The sequence below is a fragment of the Enhydra lutris genome, unplaced genomic scaffold (assembly GCF_002288905.1).
Source record: "Enhydra lutris kenyoni isolate GAN:26980312 unplaced genomic scaffold, ASM228890v2 scaffoldscaffold11, whole genome shotgun sequence".
Classification (NCBI taxonomy): domain Eukaryota; kingdom Metazoa; phylum Chordata; class Mammalia; order Carnivora; family Mustelidae; genus Enhydra; species Enhydra lutris.
In genome coordinates, this window is record NW_019154095.1 from 40,190,720 (window position 1) to 40,204,876 (window position 14,157).

General features: G+C 43.3%; 1 protein-coding gene across 3 annotated transcripts in view; it reads left to right on the forward strand.

The window, feature by feature from the left end:
• LOC111144616 (chondroitin sulfate N-acetylgalactosaminyltransferase 1) overlaps positions 1–14,157 on the forward strand; it is a 323,544-nt gene that overhangs the window by 277,716 nt on the left and 31,671 nt on the right. For all 3 annotated transcript variants that reach the window (XM_022499002.1, XM_022499003.1, XM_022499004.1), the window contains one exon: positions 1,212–1,428. In XM_022499002.1, coding sequence (XP_022354710.1) covers positions 1,212–1,428 — 217 coding nt within the window. The remainder of the gene's footprint in view (positions 1–1,211; positions 1,429–14,157) is intronic.

The window sequence follows — 14,157 nt, forward strand, 5'->3', positions numbered from 1 at the left end:
CTGTGAGCATGAAATGCTCCTGTATGGTGCAGAGTGGAGCAGAGAGCCTGGCGGTGTTTGTGAAGGAGACCTGGAGTGCCCGCGGAAGCAGAAGGCGTGAGGAGGAGAGGAGAGCTGTGTGTTGGGGCCCTGAGAACTGTACCTCCCGTGGGCGGGCACTTCCCTGGAGATGCACTTTCGAAGCGACTCCAAGACAGGGGTGCTTGCCAGCTAACGTGGGGATCAGGAGGGGGGAAGAGGGCTGCGATAGAAAACATGGCGAGTCAGAGGTAAAAGATGAAGGAGCTTGTCTGGAGATTTGTTGGATTCTTCCAGGAGTTTTTTCTGACTGTAGAAAAGAACACCCACAACACCAGCGATGTCGGGAAGGCAGTGGGAACCTAGGCACTGGGAATTGTTTGCTTATTTGATAGAAAATTTCTGTTGGGTTGGGCCCTTGGGAGGCTCATCCTGAGAGTTGGCAGGTCACAACTTCAACCTGACAGGCGTGACTGGCATTTCAGTACTGGTGATGTGTGGTGGAGCACAGTTTGGGGGGCCTTAAATAGATATCCCAAGTAGTCTGGCCTGGGAGCCCTGAGCTGTGCTGCTTCTCAGAGGTAGGTAGCGGTAGGAAGCACAATATGGAATTAAAGAAGACATGCACCTGCCACTGTGCTGGATATTTTATGTGTTGTGCCCTTTAACACTTCCAGAAGCTTCCAGAGGGCCACCCTGAAATTCCTCGAATGGGTCGCTATGGTCAGTCCATGTGAAATAGCTATGATTTCTAAGAGATAATTTTAACATTCTTTTACAATTAAGTAAGTACAATAACTATAGTATTTATCTAATCGTACTGCAGGAAGTGTGGATAACAGCAGAAAAGGAAAAAAAAACAACTGCACAACCCCAGTCCTCATCGTAGCCAGTTTTATTTTGGCATATTTCCTTACCCTCCTTTTTTGAATGCCTATGTACAGTATAAATACAGTTTTGTATCCAACATTGCAGACTTCTTTCTGTGTTTATAGGAAGTCTTCAAAACATGATTTTTTAAATTGATGGTATTTTGATTTCTTTGAGGATTTTAAATGTGGGCTTTCTCATACTTATTACATGTAGAGATTTAATCTTAATGTTTTAAAAGGCATTTTGTGCTAGATCTCAGGTATTAAAAAAATAGCAGCCACAGTTAATTTTTAACACTGTCTCTGTGTCTCCATTGACAGGGATCTACCGCACAGAGAAGGATAAAGGCACTCTGTATGAGCTCACATTCAAAGGGGAGCAGAAGCACGAATTCAGACGACTCGTCTTGTTTCGACCGTTTGGCCCCATCATGAAAGTAAAACAAGAAAAGCTCAACATGGCCAACGCACTCATCAACGTTATCGTGCCACTGGCAAAGCGGGTAGACAAGTTCCGGCAGTTCATGCAGAATTTCAGGTTTGCTTGTTTGTACGTGCTTACCTTCCTCTGTGGAGCGGGCTTTAAAATACCGGTATCATTTCCCCATCTCCCTCGTTTCCCCAGGCCACATACAAAGGCCCCTTTCTCTTCTCGTTCAGCTGTTTTCTTCATGTCAAGTTTACCATTTGCATTTGCCTTTCCCTAAAGCAATTAGAAAACTGCCAGGCAAGCAGGTTTACCTTCGGAAGGGGAAATTCTGAGGGGTGGCTTTTCATCAGGACCTGCAGAGATGGCCTAATGCCTCCTGTGTCCAGGTCTAGCTTGAGTCTGGGCTCAGGTCTGGGGACGACACGGGCCACGCTGTCTCATCAGTGGAGTGAGGCTTCTACCAGACACTCGAAGGACAGGGGCCTGCAGCGCCTGGGATGGACTGAATCAGAATCCATTTTTTAATTCTAATCTACATCTCCTTAGAGATTAAATTTAGAATTATACCCAGAAGTTTCCAAGCACTCACTTTTGTAGCTACTCAGGAAGAGTAAGCAGGGATTGGTTTTTAGAGGCAGTAATGTAGTTTTTACATACGTGTCTTGAAGCTCTTTATTGTGCAGTGTTGGTTCTTGTAAGCTATCATGGCTAACATTCATATATTGGTTCACCTGTATTAGCTAACTTACCCAGCCAGCTTATTGGATAGATGAAAGTTATATGTGTCTAATGATAATTCTTGGAATATCTTATAAATAAATAAACTTATTTTTATTTATTAATTTTTTAAAGATTTTATTTACTTGAGAGAGAGGGAGTGAGCATGAACGGGGGGAGGGGCAGAAGGAGATGGAGAAGGAGCAGTTCCTTGGAGAAGGAGCAGTTCCTTATTTTTATTCATTTATTTATTTTTTTAGAGAGAGAGTAGGGGGAAGGGCAGAGGGAGAGGAAGAGAGAATCTTAAGTAGGCTCCATGTCTAGGGGGAGCCCAGTGCTGGGCTCCATCTCACAACCCTGAGATCATTCAAGAGCCAGACCTTTAAACAACTGAGCCACCCAGGTGCCCCTCCAACTTACTTTTAATCTTTTATCATTAAATTCACATTATTAAAAGCCAGTAATCTTCAGTGTAAGGGTGTGGTTGATACTTCTCAAAATTCTCGATAACGAATGCAGTCTTTTAAAAATTTTTACATTTGAAGGCTAAACCTTATCTAAATAAGTTTTATGGTCAGAATCCCATAGTCTTAAAAGAGGCCTTTGGAGGTCACCTGGTCAAGTCCTCCCTTAGTTCACAATGCCTCCAGAGCATCCCCACCATTTGGTCCTCTGTGTAGCGTGTGTGTCTGTGCGTATGTGCACATGTGCATATGTACGTGCACGTGCCTCCATCCTCGGGCAGGCTGCTCTGAGTTGAGCAGCTCCCAGTAGGAAGCTCGCCATTATTTGGACCTGCCATCTGCCTTCCTGTGATTTCTACCCAGCGGGTCTAGTTCTAGTCTCTGAGGAAATGGCTGAACAAATCCATTTCCTCTTAGATATCAGAGCCTTTCAGATCTTTCAAGACAGCTCTCACAAGGCCCACTGTCTTTCTTTTCCAGGTTCAGGAGTTGTGCCTTCAGTAGTGCCACCATGCAGAGGGACGGTGGGCCGATCTTGTCATCTGTTCCCAATTTGTAGAGACCCCGTGGGCCCCGTCCCCTGAGCGTTGGCAGTGCCCTCTGGCTCCAGTAGTGAAGTGAATGTGGAGCTTCGCTTCTGGCAGCCTTCCTTTGGTGTTTCTGTGCCCCCTGTCTTCTCCCTGGGACATCAGAGGGCTGCCGGTTGATTCAGCATGATTTCCGAGAAGGACTAAACCCGTGGTTGGTGCTAGACATTAAGTCCAGTCATTGCTTCCGGCGGCTGGTGTGCCCATTTCTAGGACGAGTTGGTAATAAATTTCCCTGGCTGGGAAGCTGCCCAGAGCGTGCCAGGTGAAGGGCCCCGAGATCTGTGGCTGCCCATCCTCAAGGCCCATCACAGAGCGTGCTGGGCATAGCAAGGCGGCATTCACACTAAAGCCACGTCTGCCCCATTCTCTGTGTAGGACTCCAGGCCCGGAGCCGCAGGATTCCCTTGGTTATATAGGACCGGATCTGGCCTTTGTGTCACGAGGATTCCAAGTATTTAGCAGCAGGACTGAAACTAGGAGGGAAATATTGTTGAAAAGGGTAAAATGACTGGCTTGCCAGTCTCCAGAATTGAGACAGGGAAATGAGTTATAATTCTAGTTAATGTTTTAAAAACAAATAAAATGCCCGCTGTGGCACAGAGGCAAGAGCAGGTGGGTGGGAAGGCTTAGGGCTTGGGGAGGATATTTGGAAGGCCTGTGTGTGCCAGACACTCGACCAGATGCTGGGGTAGGGAGATGAGTTGCTGGTGCCTGCTTCATGCGGACCAGAAGCCACTCAAACGGAGCTAGGAGCTGCAGCAGAAACAGAGACAAGGGGCAGTGGGCCATGAGAAAGGCTTCCCAGGGCAGAGGAAGCTGAGTGGGGAGTTTGCTCTGTCCTCTAGGGGTTTCTGGATGTGTTGGGTCTCTGAAAAAAATGAGATAAGGAAGGCTACTCAAACCTGAGAGTATTTGATTCTGCGTCAGAACTTAGGTATAGGTGCCATTTCAAATCAGCCAGCAGAGAACGGATTGTTCAGTGTATGGCTTTAGGACAACTAATCAAACATAGCAGAAAATATTTAATTCTTACTGCATACCAAAACTCTGGTATGTAAACGCTGGTGAGTTAAATATTTAAATAGAAGTAATACAAACATTAGAGTATTGGAAAAATATAAGGAGCTATTTATTAAATATTTAACGTCTTTATGAAATCCCTTCTATCATAAGATTAGCAGATTATTAACTCTGGCTGGATCTGAAGATGGCATTATGAATGACTTGTTTTCTTCCCTTGAATTCTGTTTTATAAATTTTTGTGTAGTTACCATGTGTTTGATGTTTTGTTTAAAAATTCAACAAAAAAATTTTTTGGCTGTTATAATTTAAACATGGTTTTGGGGCACCGGGGTGGCTCAGTCCTTAAGCATCTGCCTTTGCCTCAGGTCTTGATCCCAGGGTTCTGGGATCGAGTCCTACATCAGGCTCCTTGCTTGGCAGGAAGCCTGCTTCTCCCTCTTCCACTCCTCCTGCTTGTAGTCCCTCTCTCTCTGTCTCACTGTCAAATAAATAATAAATAAAAATCTTAAAAAAATGGATTTTTAGTTTGTAAAAGTGATATATAGCTATTATGAGGTATTTAAATAATATAAAACACAAGTAATGAATTATTTAAAAATCCACTCCTGGCCCTGCCTCCCCAAATTAACCATTTTTAACATTAATTGAACTCTATTGTAGGTACTTTTATTTGCATATATGCGGATAGAAGAATAACTTGTTAGCTAGAAATAATTTAATACAGCATGAGATGTACTATATATTCTGTTTTTAATTAAAGAATTGCATTTTGCCTGACTCAATTTATAGAAGGGAATCCAAAGTATAAATTCAGAATCTGAGATATAATCTGAAGGAATTGCTGATCTTTAAGAAAATGTTTCTCTGGGGCGCCTGGGTGGCTCAGTGGGTTAAGCCTCTGCCTTCAGCTCAGGTCATGATCCCAGGGTCCTGGGATCAAGCCCCGCGTCGGGCTCTCTGCTCTGCAGGGAGCCTGCTTCCTCCTCTCTCTCTCTCTGCTTGCCTCTCTGCCTACTTGTGATTTCTCTCTGTCGAAAAAATAAATAAAATCTTTAAAAAAAAAAAATTTCTCTGCTGTGAGAGATATTATTAGCTCTGAAGAGATCCCTCTAAAATTACCTTTTTTTTTTTTTTTTTGAGAGAGAGAGAATAGAGGAGATAGCAGAGGGAGAGTGAGAGAGAAAATCTTAAGCAGGCTCCACGCCCTCCATGGAGCCCCATGGGGGTATCGAGCTCACGACGCTGAGATCACAAACTGAGCCTAAACCAAGAGTTGGACGCTTAACCAACTGAGCCACGCAGGCACCACTGAGATCCCTCTAAAATTTAAAAAAGAGAGAAAAAAGATTTTGCATAACAGAAAAGATTGGAATTATTATATATTTTTGTTGCATATTCTAACTTTAGAAGGGGTTGACTGAAAAATCACCATAAGTAGAGGAAATCAGCACAGTCCTACTTTCTCCCTTTCCTACATATCTTCTTCCAGTGCTGGCCATATGTTATTTTCACCTTGTCGGGGGTGGCAGCCTTTATGTTCTGTTTTGTAGTCGCAGAGCCTGTGTGGACCCATCAGCAGCCCTCTGACAACAGCAGCTGCAGTCCCAAGGTCTTGGTTGGCTAGATTTCATAGGCGAGACATTTTTTCAAAAAGTGTCCTAAGTGCTGAGTGGAATGTCTACTTACGGTCATTTCAGTTTAAGGATAACTTGGTTGGACTTAAAATTCTTGGGACACACTTTCTTTCCTCGGGAGTTTGTAGACATTCTTTTGGCATCTGATGATCCCACAGAGAAACGTCGGGACAACTTTATTTCATCTCTCCTGAGAATGACTTACTTTTGTCCGAGTGCCTGAAGAATTCCTTCTTGATACTTGAATCCTAATAGCTTCATGAGGATATGTCTCATCTCAGTGTCTTTTTCTAACTCAAGTTTTCCTGTACTTAATTGAGTTTTCTTTGTCATTTTATGGATTTTTTCATATCAGGAAAAAGTTTTTGGTGTTTAATTCTGTATTAGTTTCTATTTCTTAATGCCTCTGTCTTTTAGCTGCTTTCACATAAGGCTTTCCTCGAGATGAGCAATTTGATTCTCAGATGCATCCATTCTGTCCCTCGCTATGTTTAATTTATTACTTTTGTGTGTTTGGGCTGCCACCTTATTTTCTCAGCACAGAATGCGCCTTTTAATCTGTTGTTTTTATCGTTTCTTCTTTGAACTTTTTTTTATTGAATTCACATTTTTATTTAAGAAAGTGTGAAACGCGTAAGATATTTTCTCCTGTTTGAATTGTATTTTCTTTTAGACTAGGTTTTTCATTTGCTTTTTGAACGCTATTGCTTTCTTGTGTCTCTCTTTCTTTCTTCCTTTAATTTTGATACTATTCTTGAAACATGGTTGCTGGGAGGTGGCCTTTCACCTTCCTCCTGCCTGGCATGCAGGGGGCCACCTGGACTGTTTGCTGTGACCATGTGGTGGGGGGCGGTTCTCCTTGGCTACCTCCCCATCTTGATGGAGAACTATTTGAGTCCCTCTCCTGGCTGTATTCCGAGGGCAGGGTATTTATTTTTCTATTCACTTTATTTGTAGCCTCCAAGAACGGGGGAGGAGAGAAAACTCAGTGGAGGCTTTGTGCGGCCTTTGTTGGAGGTTTCCAAATCCCGTGGCTCTTCTGTGTCCTGGGGTGGGTGTGAGCTGTACTAGGCGCACTCTGTCTAATGGTGGATGGATCTTTGTCCTCAGGCGATGATGATTTGGCTCTCATAATGGGACCTCAAAGGGGCCTGGATCATCAGCCCCATGAGTTTCCTTCTTATCTCCACCTGTTGTCTTCAGCAGCTCTTTCCACCCCCATAAATCAGAAAGAGGAAAGAAGATAAAGTTTGCGCCTTCTGTTTATGATTGGCTCTGTGTGTGTGTGTGTGTGTGTGTGTGTGTGTGTGTGTGTGTGTGTGTGGTGGAGGGTGTATAAAAGATGTTTCATCTGACTGTCAGCATCTCCCATCCCTTCTTTTTCTGCTTATAGGAAGGATCATGACTATAGTCCTCTTTTCCTTTGCTTTCTGCCCACCTCACCTTTTTTGCAGGGGTTAGTTCACAAAGTGTGATGAAGATGATCCTACTGTCCTTCTCTACTTTCCATGCGAGGTGGAGAGACCGTGTATGCCACTGTGGCTCTTCCTTCACAGAGATCCTGAATTGGGATTTGGGCCCCGTCCCTCCCTAGACCAGCTGTTCCCCTTGGCCACTTTCTCCCCATCTGGCTGCCACTCCAGCTCTTCTGGAGAGAGTGGCTGGAGCCAGGAGCCAGGAGCCACAGGACAGGAACATCAAATCTTCAGTTTCTTCCACTGTCTTCTTGTCGTCCGTATGGAGATTATGTCCCGTTCATTGGTCATTGATTAGTAGCAACACTTGCCATTTGCCACTATTTTTGGTACAGGGTTTGCAAAGATCATTGTGAGATTAATGTATTTAAAACATTACTTTCCATGGCATGTCTTTTAAAATGTAGATACCCTTTGTTCTGACACCATTTGAATGAAGAATCTTGTACAAGTAGCTTTATATATCTGGCTTTACTATCTTCTGTAAAATCAAAGTGCTGGCCCAGATGGGTCCCCTTGTAGCTCTGACACTGGTTATTACCGATAGATTTAGGGTTTTGTTTTGTTTCTCACTTCAGCATCAGTTTGCTAACTATTCACCTAGAAAAGAGCCAGATGGCTAAGAATTATAAAAAAAAGACGCCTTCGTAGACAGGAGAAATGGATATAGAACCCAGAATTCACCCAGAGAGAATGGCCCTTAGGGAAGACTGGGTCTGAGAAATCAGCTTACTTGAGGTGAAGGCCAGGTATCGGGTGCAACGAGCTGGGAACCAAAGACCAAGTTTGCATGTTGCAGAACTGTGTTGGGGATGGGCCTTCAGGACAAAATCATTCCTGGGTGCATGGAGCATATGGACTAAAATATTTATTCCCATTACTATTTTACCCTCATTATTATTTGAGTCATGTCAACTAATTCTAAAAACTATTTGTGTTTACAAAAATTACCAATTTAATAAAATTTTTATAGAGGTCATTAACAAAGACTGAATAACAATGCGGGATGGAGGATAGGTGTGCCTGGAACCCAGGACTAGGGGAAAGAGTTGCAGATTGTCAAAAATGCCGGCTCAAATGCCGGCTCTGAACTTTCTGTCAGACAAAGGGACAAGGGGGAAGCTAAGGCTAGTTTACTTCAGCCCTCAGTAGTTAATGAAAAGATGGCTGCTATTTGTTGGGGGCGAAAAGCTTTCTCCTGGCACTAGACCCTAAAGGCCTTTATTGAAGAGGCAGTAAGTATTAAATGAGAGCTATTCCTGTGATTTACAAGAAATTACAAAGCTAAAGCTCCAGTATTGTCATCTCTGTGAGTAGGAATGCAGCTGGAAGGAGCAACAGGGACCACTCTGATCTGGCTACTGGGGCTGCTTTGTGGCACCATTGTTCATGGAGATGAGATGGCTTCTTACTATGGCTGGTTGGTTCTCTGTTGCTGTTGTCATAGTCCTGGCCTGGGGGGGATCTTCACAGGCTCCAGGTGCTGTTTCCTGTCCCATGAATGCCCCACATGACTCCCTTGGGGTCTGGAGGACTCCATCATTAATGCCCCACATGACTCCCTTGGAGTCTGGGGGACTTCATCGATAAGGACCCCTTATCGAAATAGAGGGAGTGTATCTAGGAGAACTTGCTTCACATCTAGCCATGTTTTCATGTTTCCCCTTTGCCCAACAGTGTATTAACTTAAACCTACCTCCTCCTGCTCTTCTTCTTTTTTTAAAAATCACCTGATTTGCCTTTGAAACTATTCTAGCATTTGCTTTGTGGCTCTTTAGTTTCTTTTGTCTTCTGGGTTATAGGTCTCAAGCTGAGTTATTTCAAGGTGTAGTTTGTGATAGCAGGAAGAAACTCATAATAACAAAGCTATAGATTGTCTTTGTATCCTTATCTCTGAGCCTTTGGGGCGGGGGGGGGGGGGGGGGAGGTTTTTATGCAAATGATTTTTTTACGATTTCTAAAAATCTTTCCCAGTTCATTTCAAGTTTGCTTGATTTTTATTTTGACTACTTCCAGCTGGTCTGAGAGCCCTTTTTCATGTTGCTATGATTCTCCTCAGACTTTGGTAGTTAATTTTGTTTTAACGTACTTTCTTTCCCTCTTCTGACTCTTCTCTCATCCCTCTCAAAGCATTTATGATATTTTCAGGCAGTATCAGGGACATGTTTTACTTCAATTTTCTGTAGTGGTATTTTAATCCGTTTTCTGCCTAGAACTGTGAAGTTGTTTCTGGAGATTTCTGGATCTTTAAAAAAACAATGAGTGTGGACTTTCCAGGCCAAAATGAGCCTCATGAGGGTAGGGCTAGCTAAGCTGGTGTAATTTAGAGTGTAACAGGAAGGCTTCTGGTCATCATAACATTGCTGATTGTGGTTGAGATAGGTCCCTTATCTTCTTTATTGTTTAGAAGGAAAACTAATGTAGTTTCCATTACGGTATCATCCTTCCTCCCACTTCCTCTGCCTCTCCTGCAGGCCCTTTCTCTCTTCATACACCAGTGTTGCACCCAGGAAAGTTTTATGGTTCATGTGTTGGAGAAACTTTAATTTACAACATTCACCTTATTTGGAGAAAAGTTTCTATTTTGGGACCTAACTGAAGTTGTTTCTTAAGTTCATTTGAGCCACAGAATATGTGAAAACATCTACCCAAGAGTAGAAAATGGCCAGTAGGAAACAATTCCATTTGCTCTTCTGAAATGGGCAAACAAGAAAGTGGGTCCTGATTGCTTGGTTGAGACTCAAAAATCAGGCTCATTTCTTTAACACTGACCAGACTACTCAAAAAATGGAATCCAGGAATTGTGTATTAATGTAGCTTGGCATATGGGGTGGGGAGAGGACCCACCAAACCAAAAGAATAATATTATTTTTTTAAAGCCAGATTTCAGGAAGCCCAGTTACTGTCTCTTCCCTCTTCAGGGTAGTACTTAGTCCTTTTTTCCAATGCCTTTTGGCTAAGCAATTTCTTCCCATTGGCTGTGCAGACCATAGGTAGCATTTGGAGACTAATGAACTGTTATGTATTTATTATCTCATTTGCAAAGGACATAATTAAAGGTAAATCATAGATTTTCTTTTCATACTTGATATATTTGAGTAGAAAAGTGACTTAGAAAAGAATAGTGATATAATTTCTTTGCACCTGTGCCTCCTGAACCAAGAAAACCCTTTCTCTCCTCCTCTCCACCTGCGTGGAGCCTGTCAGGACTCACCTTAAATTCTCCCTCTTCCTTGAGACCCCTTCTCCAGTCCCCAAAAGAAATTAATCACATTCTTCTCAGTCCCTTGGCTCCTTATACCTCCATGCCATCCTGCCTCATAGTCATTAGCCATCCCGCCTCACACTTGATAGCCTCCCTTCCTTCCAAGACACTGGAAGGTCGCTGAGGCAGGTAGGGTGACCAGTTGTACCATTTTGCTTGGGACGGAGGCGTTTGCCAGGACATAAGTGCTAAAACCTGGAGAATCCCAGGCACACCTGGGTGGTTGGTCCCCCTGCAAGGCACCATAAAAGATTACATTTTAAAATCTTATTCCACTGAGAATAGTGCGTTGCACCACAAAGTCACCCAGTGAATATTCTTGAATCCTTGTTTCCACAGGCCACTTAGCCCGAGGTTTTAAAAACAACTACACCTAATTATATAAAAACTCAATTTTCCTTCTCTCTCTCTGTCACCTTCTGTGGTAAGATGTCCAGCCCCTTGTGCCCTCCCAGGCTTTCTGGGAATCTGCAGGGATGTTTCGCATATGCTCAAATACAATTTCAGCTTCCAGACTGCTCAGGCGTCGGCTCTGTGATCCCAATGCATGGCTTCTGACAACAGCCAAAGTTGTTGACACTTGTTAATGCCACAGAGGCTGCTCGTGCAGCCACCACTGTACCAACACTGCCACATTAATTCCCCAGGAGTCCTTGCTGGAGCTCCCAATGCCCCCTCATAATCGTATTTTCTGTAAAGAGAGCCTTTTGGCATTTTCTGCAGCTCCCATCTCTCTCTGGGACTTACCTGGGAGTCCACAGAAACCAGCTGGAGAGCAGGACAAACCCTGGGGACACACACTATTTTCACAGCCGTGCACCCCTCTGACAACTCCTGTGTTCAAGTGAAACTGCTTCTTCGTTACAAGAGTGGTTCTGACCAGGGGGGCTATTTAGTACTTTCTACCCTGGCATTTCGGTAAAATCTGGAGATGTTTTTCATTGTCACAACTGAGGTGGGGGCTTGGGGTGGTTAGAGGCCAGAGATGCTGCTAGACGTCTTATAATGCACAGGACAGCTCCTTCCACAATAGGGAATTCTTTGGTCCAAAATGTCGATGGCATGAGGTTGAGAAGCCCTAATTCAGGATGCATTTTTCTCCCTAGGAGTACAGCGCTTCCTCCAAATAGACCTTGGGTTCCCCTGTCCCTCTTTCCACCAGATTGCTCAGTCATATCTGACTGGTCCCAGCAGGAGTGCAAGTTGAACAGTCATTCCTGTGGCCAGTTTACACTTGGAGTTTTGTTGAGGCTTCTTCCAGTCTCCTGTCCCACAGACCCATTCTGCTTTGTGGCTGAGTCCTGGACGGGTCAGACCAAAGCTGTGAGATTTCAGAGTACAGCCTTCATCCCGCTCAGGTCTTAAACACCAGGCTGGTCCTTAGGAAGGCTGGATTGCATGCCTGGCTCGGGCAGGTCACTGGAACTCCTTTCCTTATCACCGTACTGAGGGTGGAAATGATGATCAAGTAGTTCTCTCCGCAGTGCGTGGTTCAGATGAGTAACAGAACTCCAAGACCATGATGTGCTTTCAGCCCCTTGAGAAATAAAAATATAGCTGTACAGGTGACTGTGATACATGTTTTCTGATTGAAAATTTATCTTAATTAGTCCCTGTATACTTCTATGGCACAATATCCTCAGGGAGAAGGAACTGTTGTTTTCCAGGAAAAAAAAAGTCTTAAAAAGACAAGGTCTTCGGGCATCTGGGTGGCTCAGTGGGTTGAAGCCTCTGCCTTCAGCTCAGGTCATGATCCCAGGGTCCTGGGATCGAGCCCCATATCGGGCTCTCTGCTCGGTGGGGAGCCTGCTTCCCCTCTCTCTCTGCCTGCCTCTCTGCCTACTTGTGATCTCTGTCAAATAAATTTAAAAAAAAAGAAAAAAAAGGTCTTTGAGGGCTGCCTTTTTGTTTTGTTGATGTTTTCCTTTGCTGCACAAGAGCTTTTCATTTTGGTGTGGTCCCAATAGTTTCATTTTGCTTTTGTTTCCCTTGCCTCAGGAGACATATCTAGAAAAATGTTTCTATGGTCAATGTCAAAGAAATTACCACCTATGTTTTCTACTGGGAGTTTTATGGTTTTACGGTTTCAGGTCTCACATCCTCAGGTCTTTCATCCATTTTGAGTTTATTTTTTTTTTCAAAGATTTTATTTATCAAAGAGAGAGAGCATGCGAGAGCACGTGCACAAGCAGGCAGAGTGGCAGGCAGAAGCGGAGAGAGAAGCAGGCTCCCTGCCGAGCAAGGAGTCTGATGCTGGACTCGATCCCAGGACCCTGGAATCATGACCTGAGCCCAAGGCGGTGGCTTAACCAACTGAGCCACCCAGGTGTCCCTTGAGTTTATTTTTATGTATGGTATAAAACAGTGGTCCAGTTTCATTCATCTGCATGTTGCTGTCCAGTTTTCCCAACACCATTTGTTGAAGAGACTGTCTTTTTTCCATTGGACATCCTTTCCTACTTGGCTGAAGATTAACTGACCCTGTAGCTGTAGGTTCATTCTGGGCTCTATTCTGTTTCAGTGAACTGTGTGTCTGTTTTTGTGCCAGGACCACACAGTTCTGATTACTACAGCTTTGAAGTGTATCTTATAATCTGGGACTGTTATACTTCCAGCTTTGTTGTTCTTTCTCGAGATTGCTTTGGCTGTTTGTGTGGTTCTATCCATATTTTAATATCATTTGTTCTAGTGCTGTGGAAAATGCTGCTGGTGTTTTGATAGGGATTGCATTAAATATATAGATTGCTTTGGGTAGTATGGACATTTTAAGAGTAGTGGTTCTGGGCGCCTGGGTGGCTCAGTGGGTTGGGCCACTGCCTTCGGCTCAGGTCATGATCTCAGGGTCCTGGGATCGAGTCCCACATCGGGCTCTCTGCTCAGCAGGGAGCCTGCTTCCCTCTCTCTCTCTGCCTGCCTCTGTCTACTGTGATCTCTCTCTGTCAAATAAATAAATTAAAAAAATCTTAAAAAAAAAAAAAAGAGTAGTGGTTCTTCCAATCAATGAGCATAGAATATCTCCATTTGTTTGTATCATGTTCAATTTATTTCATCAGTGTTTTATAGTTTTGGGAATACAGTTCTTTCACCATCTTGGTTAAGTTTATTCCTAGGTATTTAATTATTTTTGGTACAATTGTAAATGGGATTGTTAATATCTCTTTCTGCTGCTTCATAATATTAATATATAATATATGATAATATATGATAATATATAATATTATTACAGATTTCTGTATATTAACTTTGTATCCTGTGGTTTTACTGAATTCATTTATTAGAAGATATTTGTCAAAGATATAATTGATAAGGGGTTAATATCCAAAATATATAAGGAACTTTTGCAACTCAACACCAAACAACAACAAAAACAACAAATAACCTGACCCAAAAAAATGGGTAGAGGACCTGAATAGACATTTTTTCCAAAGAAGACATCCAGATGGACAGCAGACACCTGAAAAGATGTTCAGCATCACTCCTCATTAGGGAAATGCAAATCAAAAGCTCAATGATGTAATCACCTTACAACTGTCAGAATGACTAGAATAAAAAACACAAGAAACAGTAAGTATCAGTGAGGGTGTGAAAAAAAGGAATCCTCGTGCACTGTTGGTGGGAATGCAAGCTGGTGCAGCCACTGTGGGAACAGTATGGAGGCTCCTCTGAAAG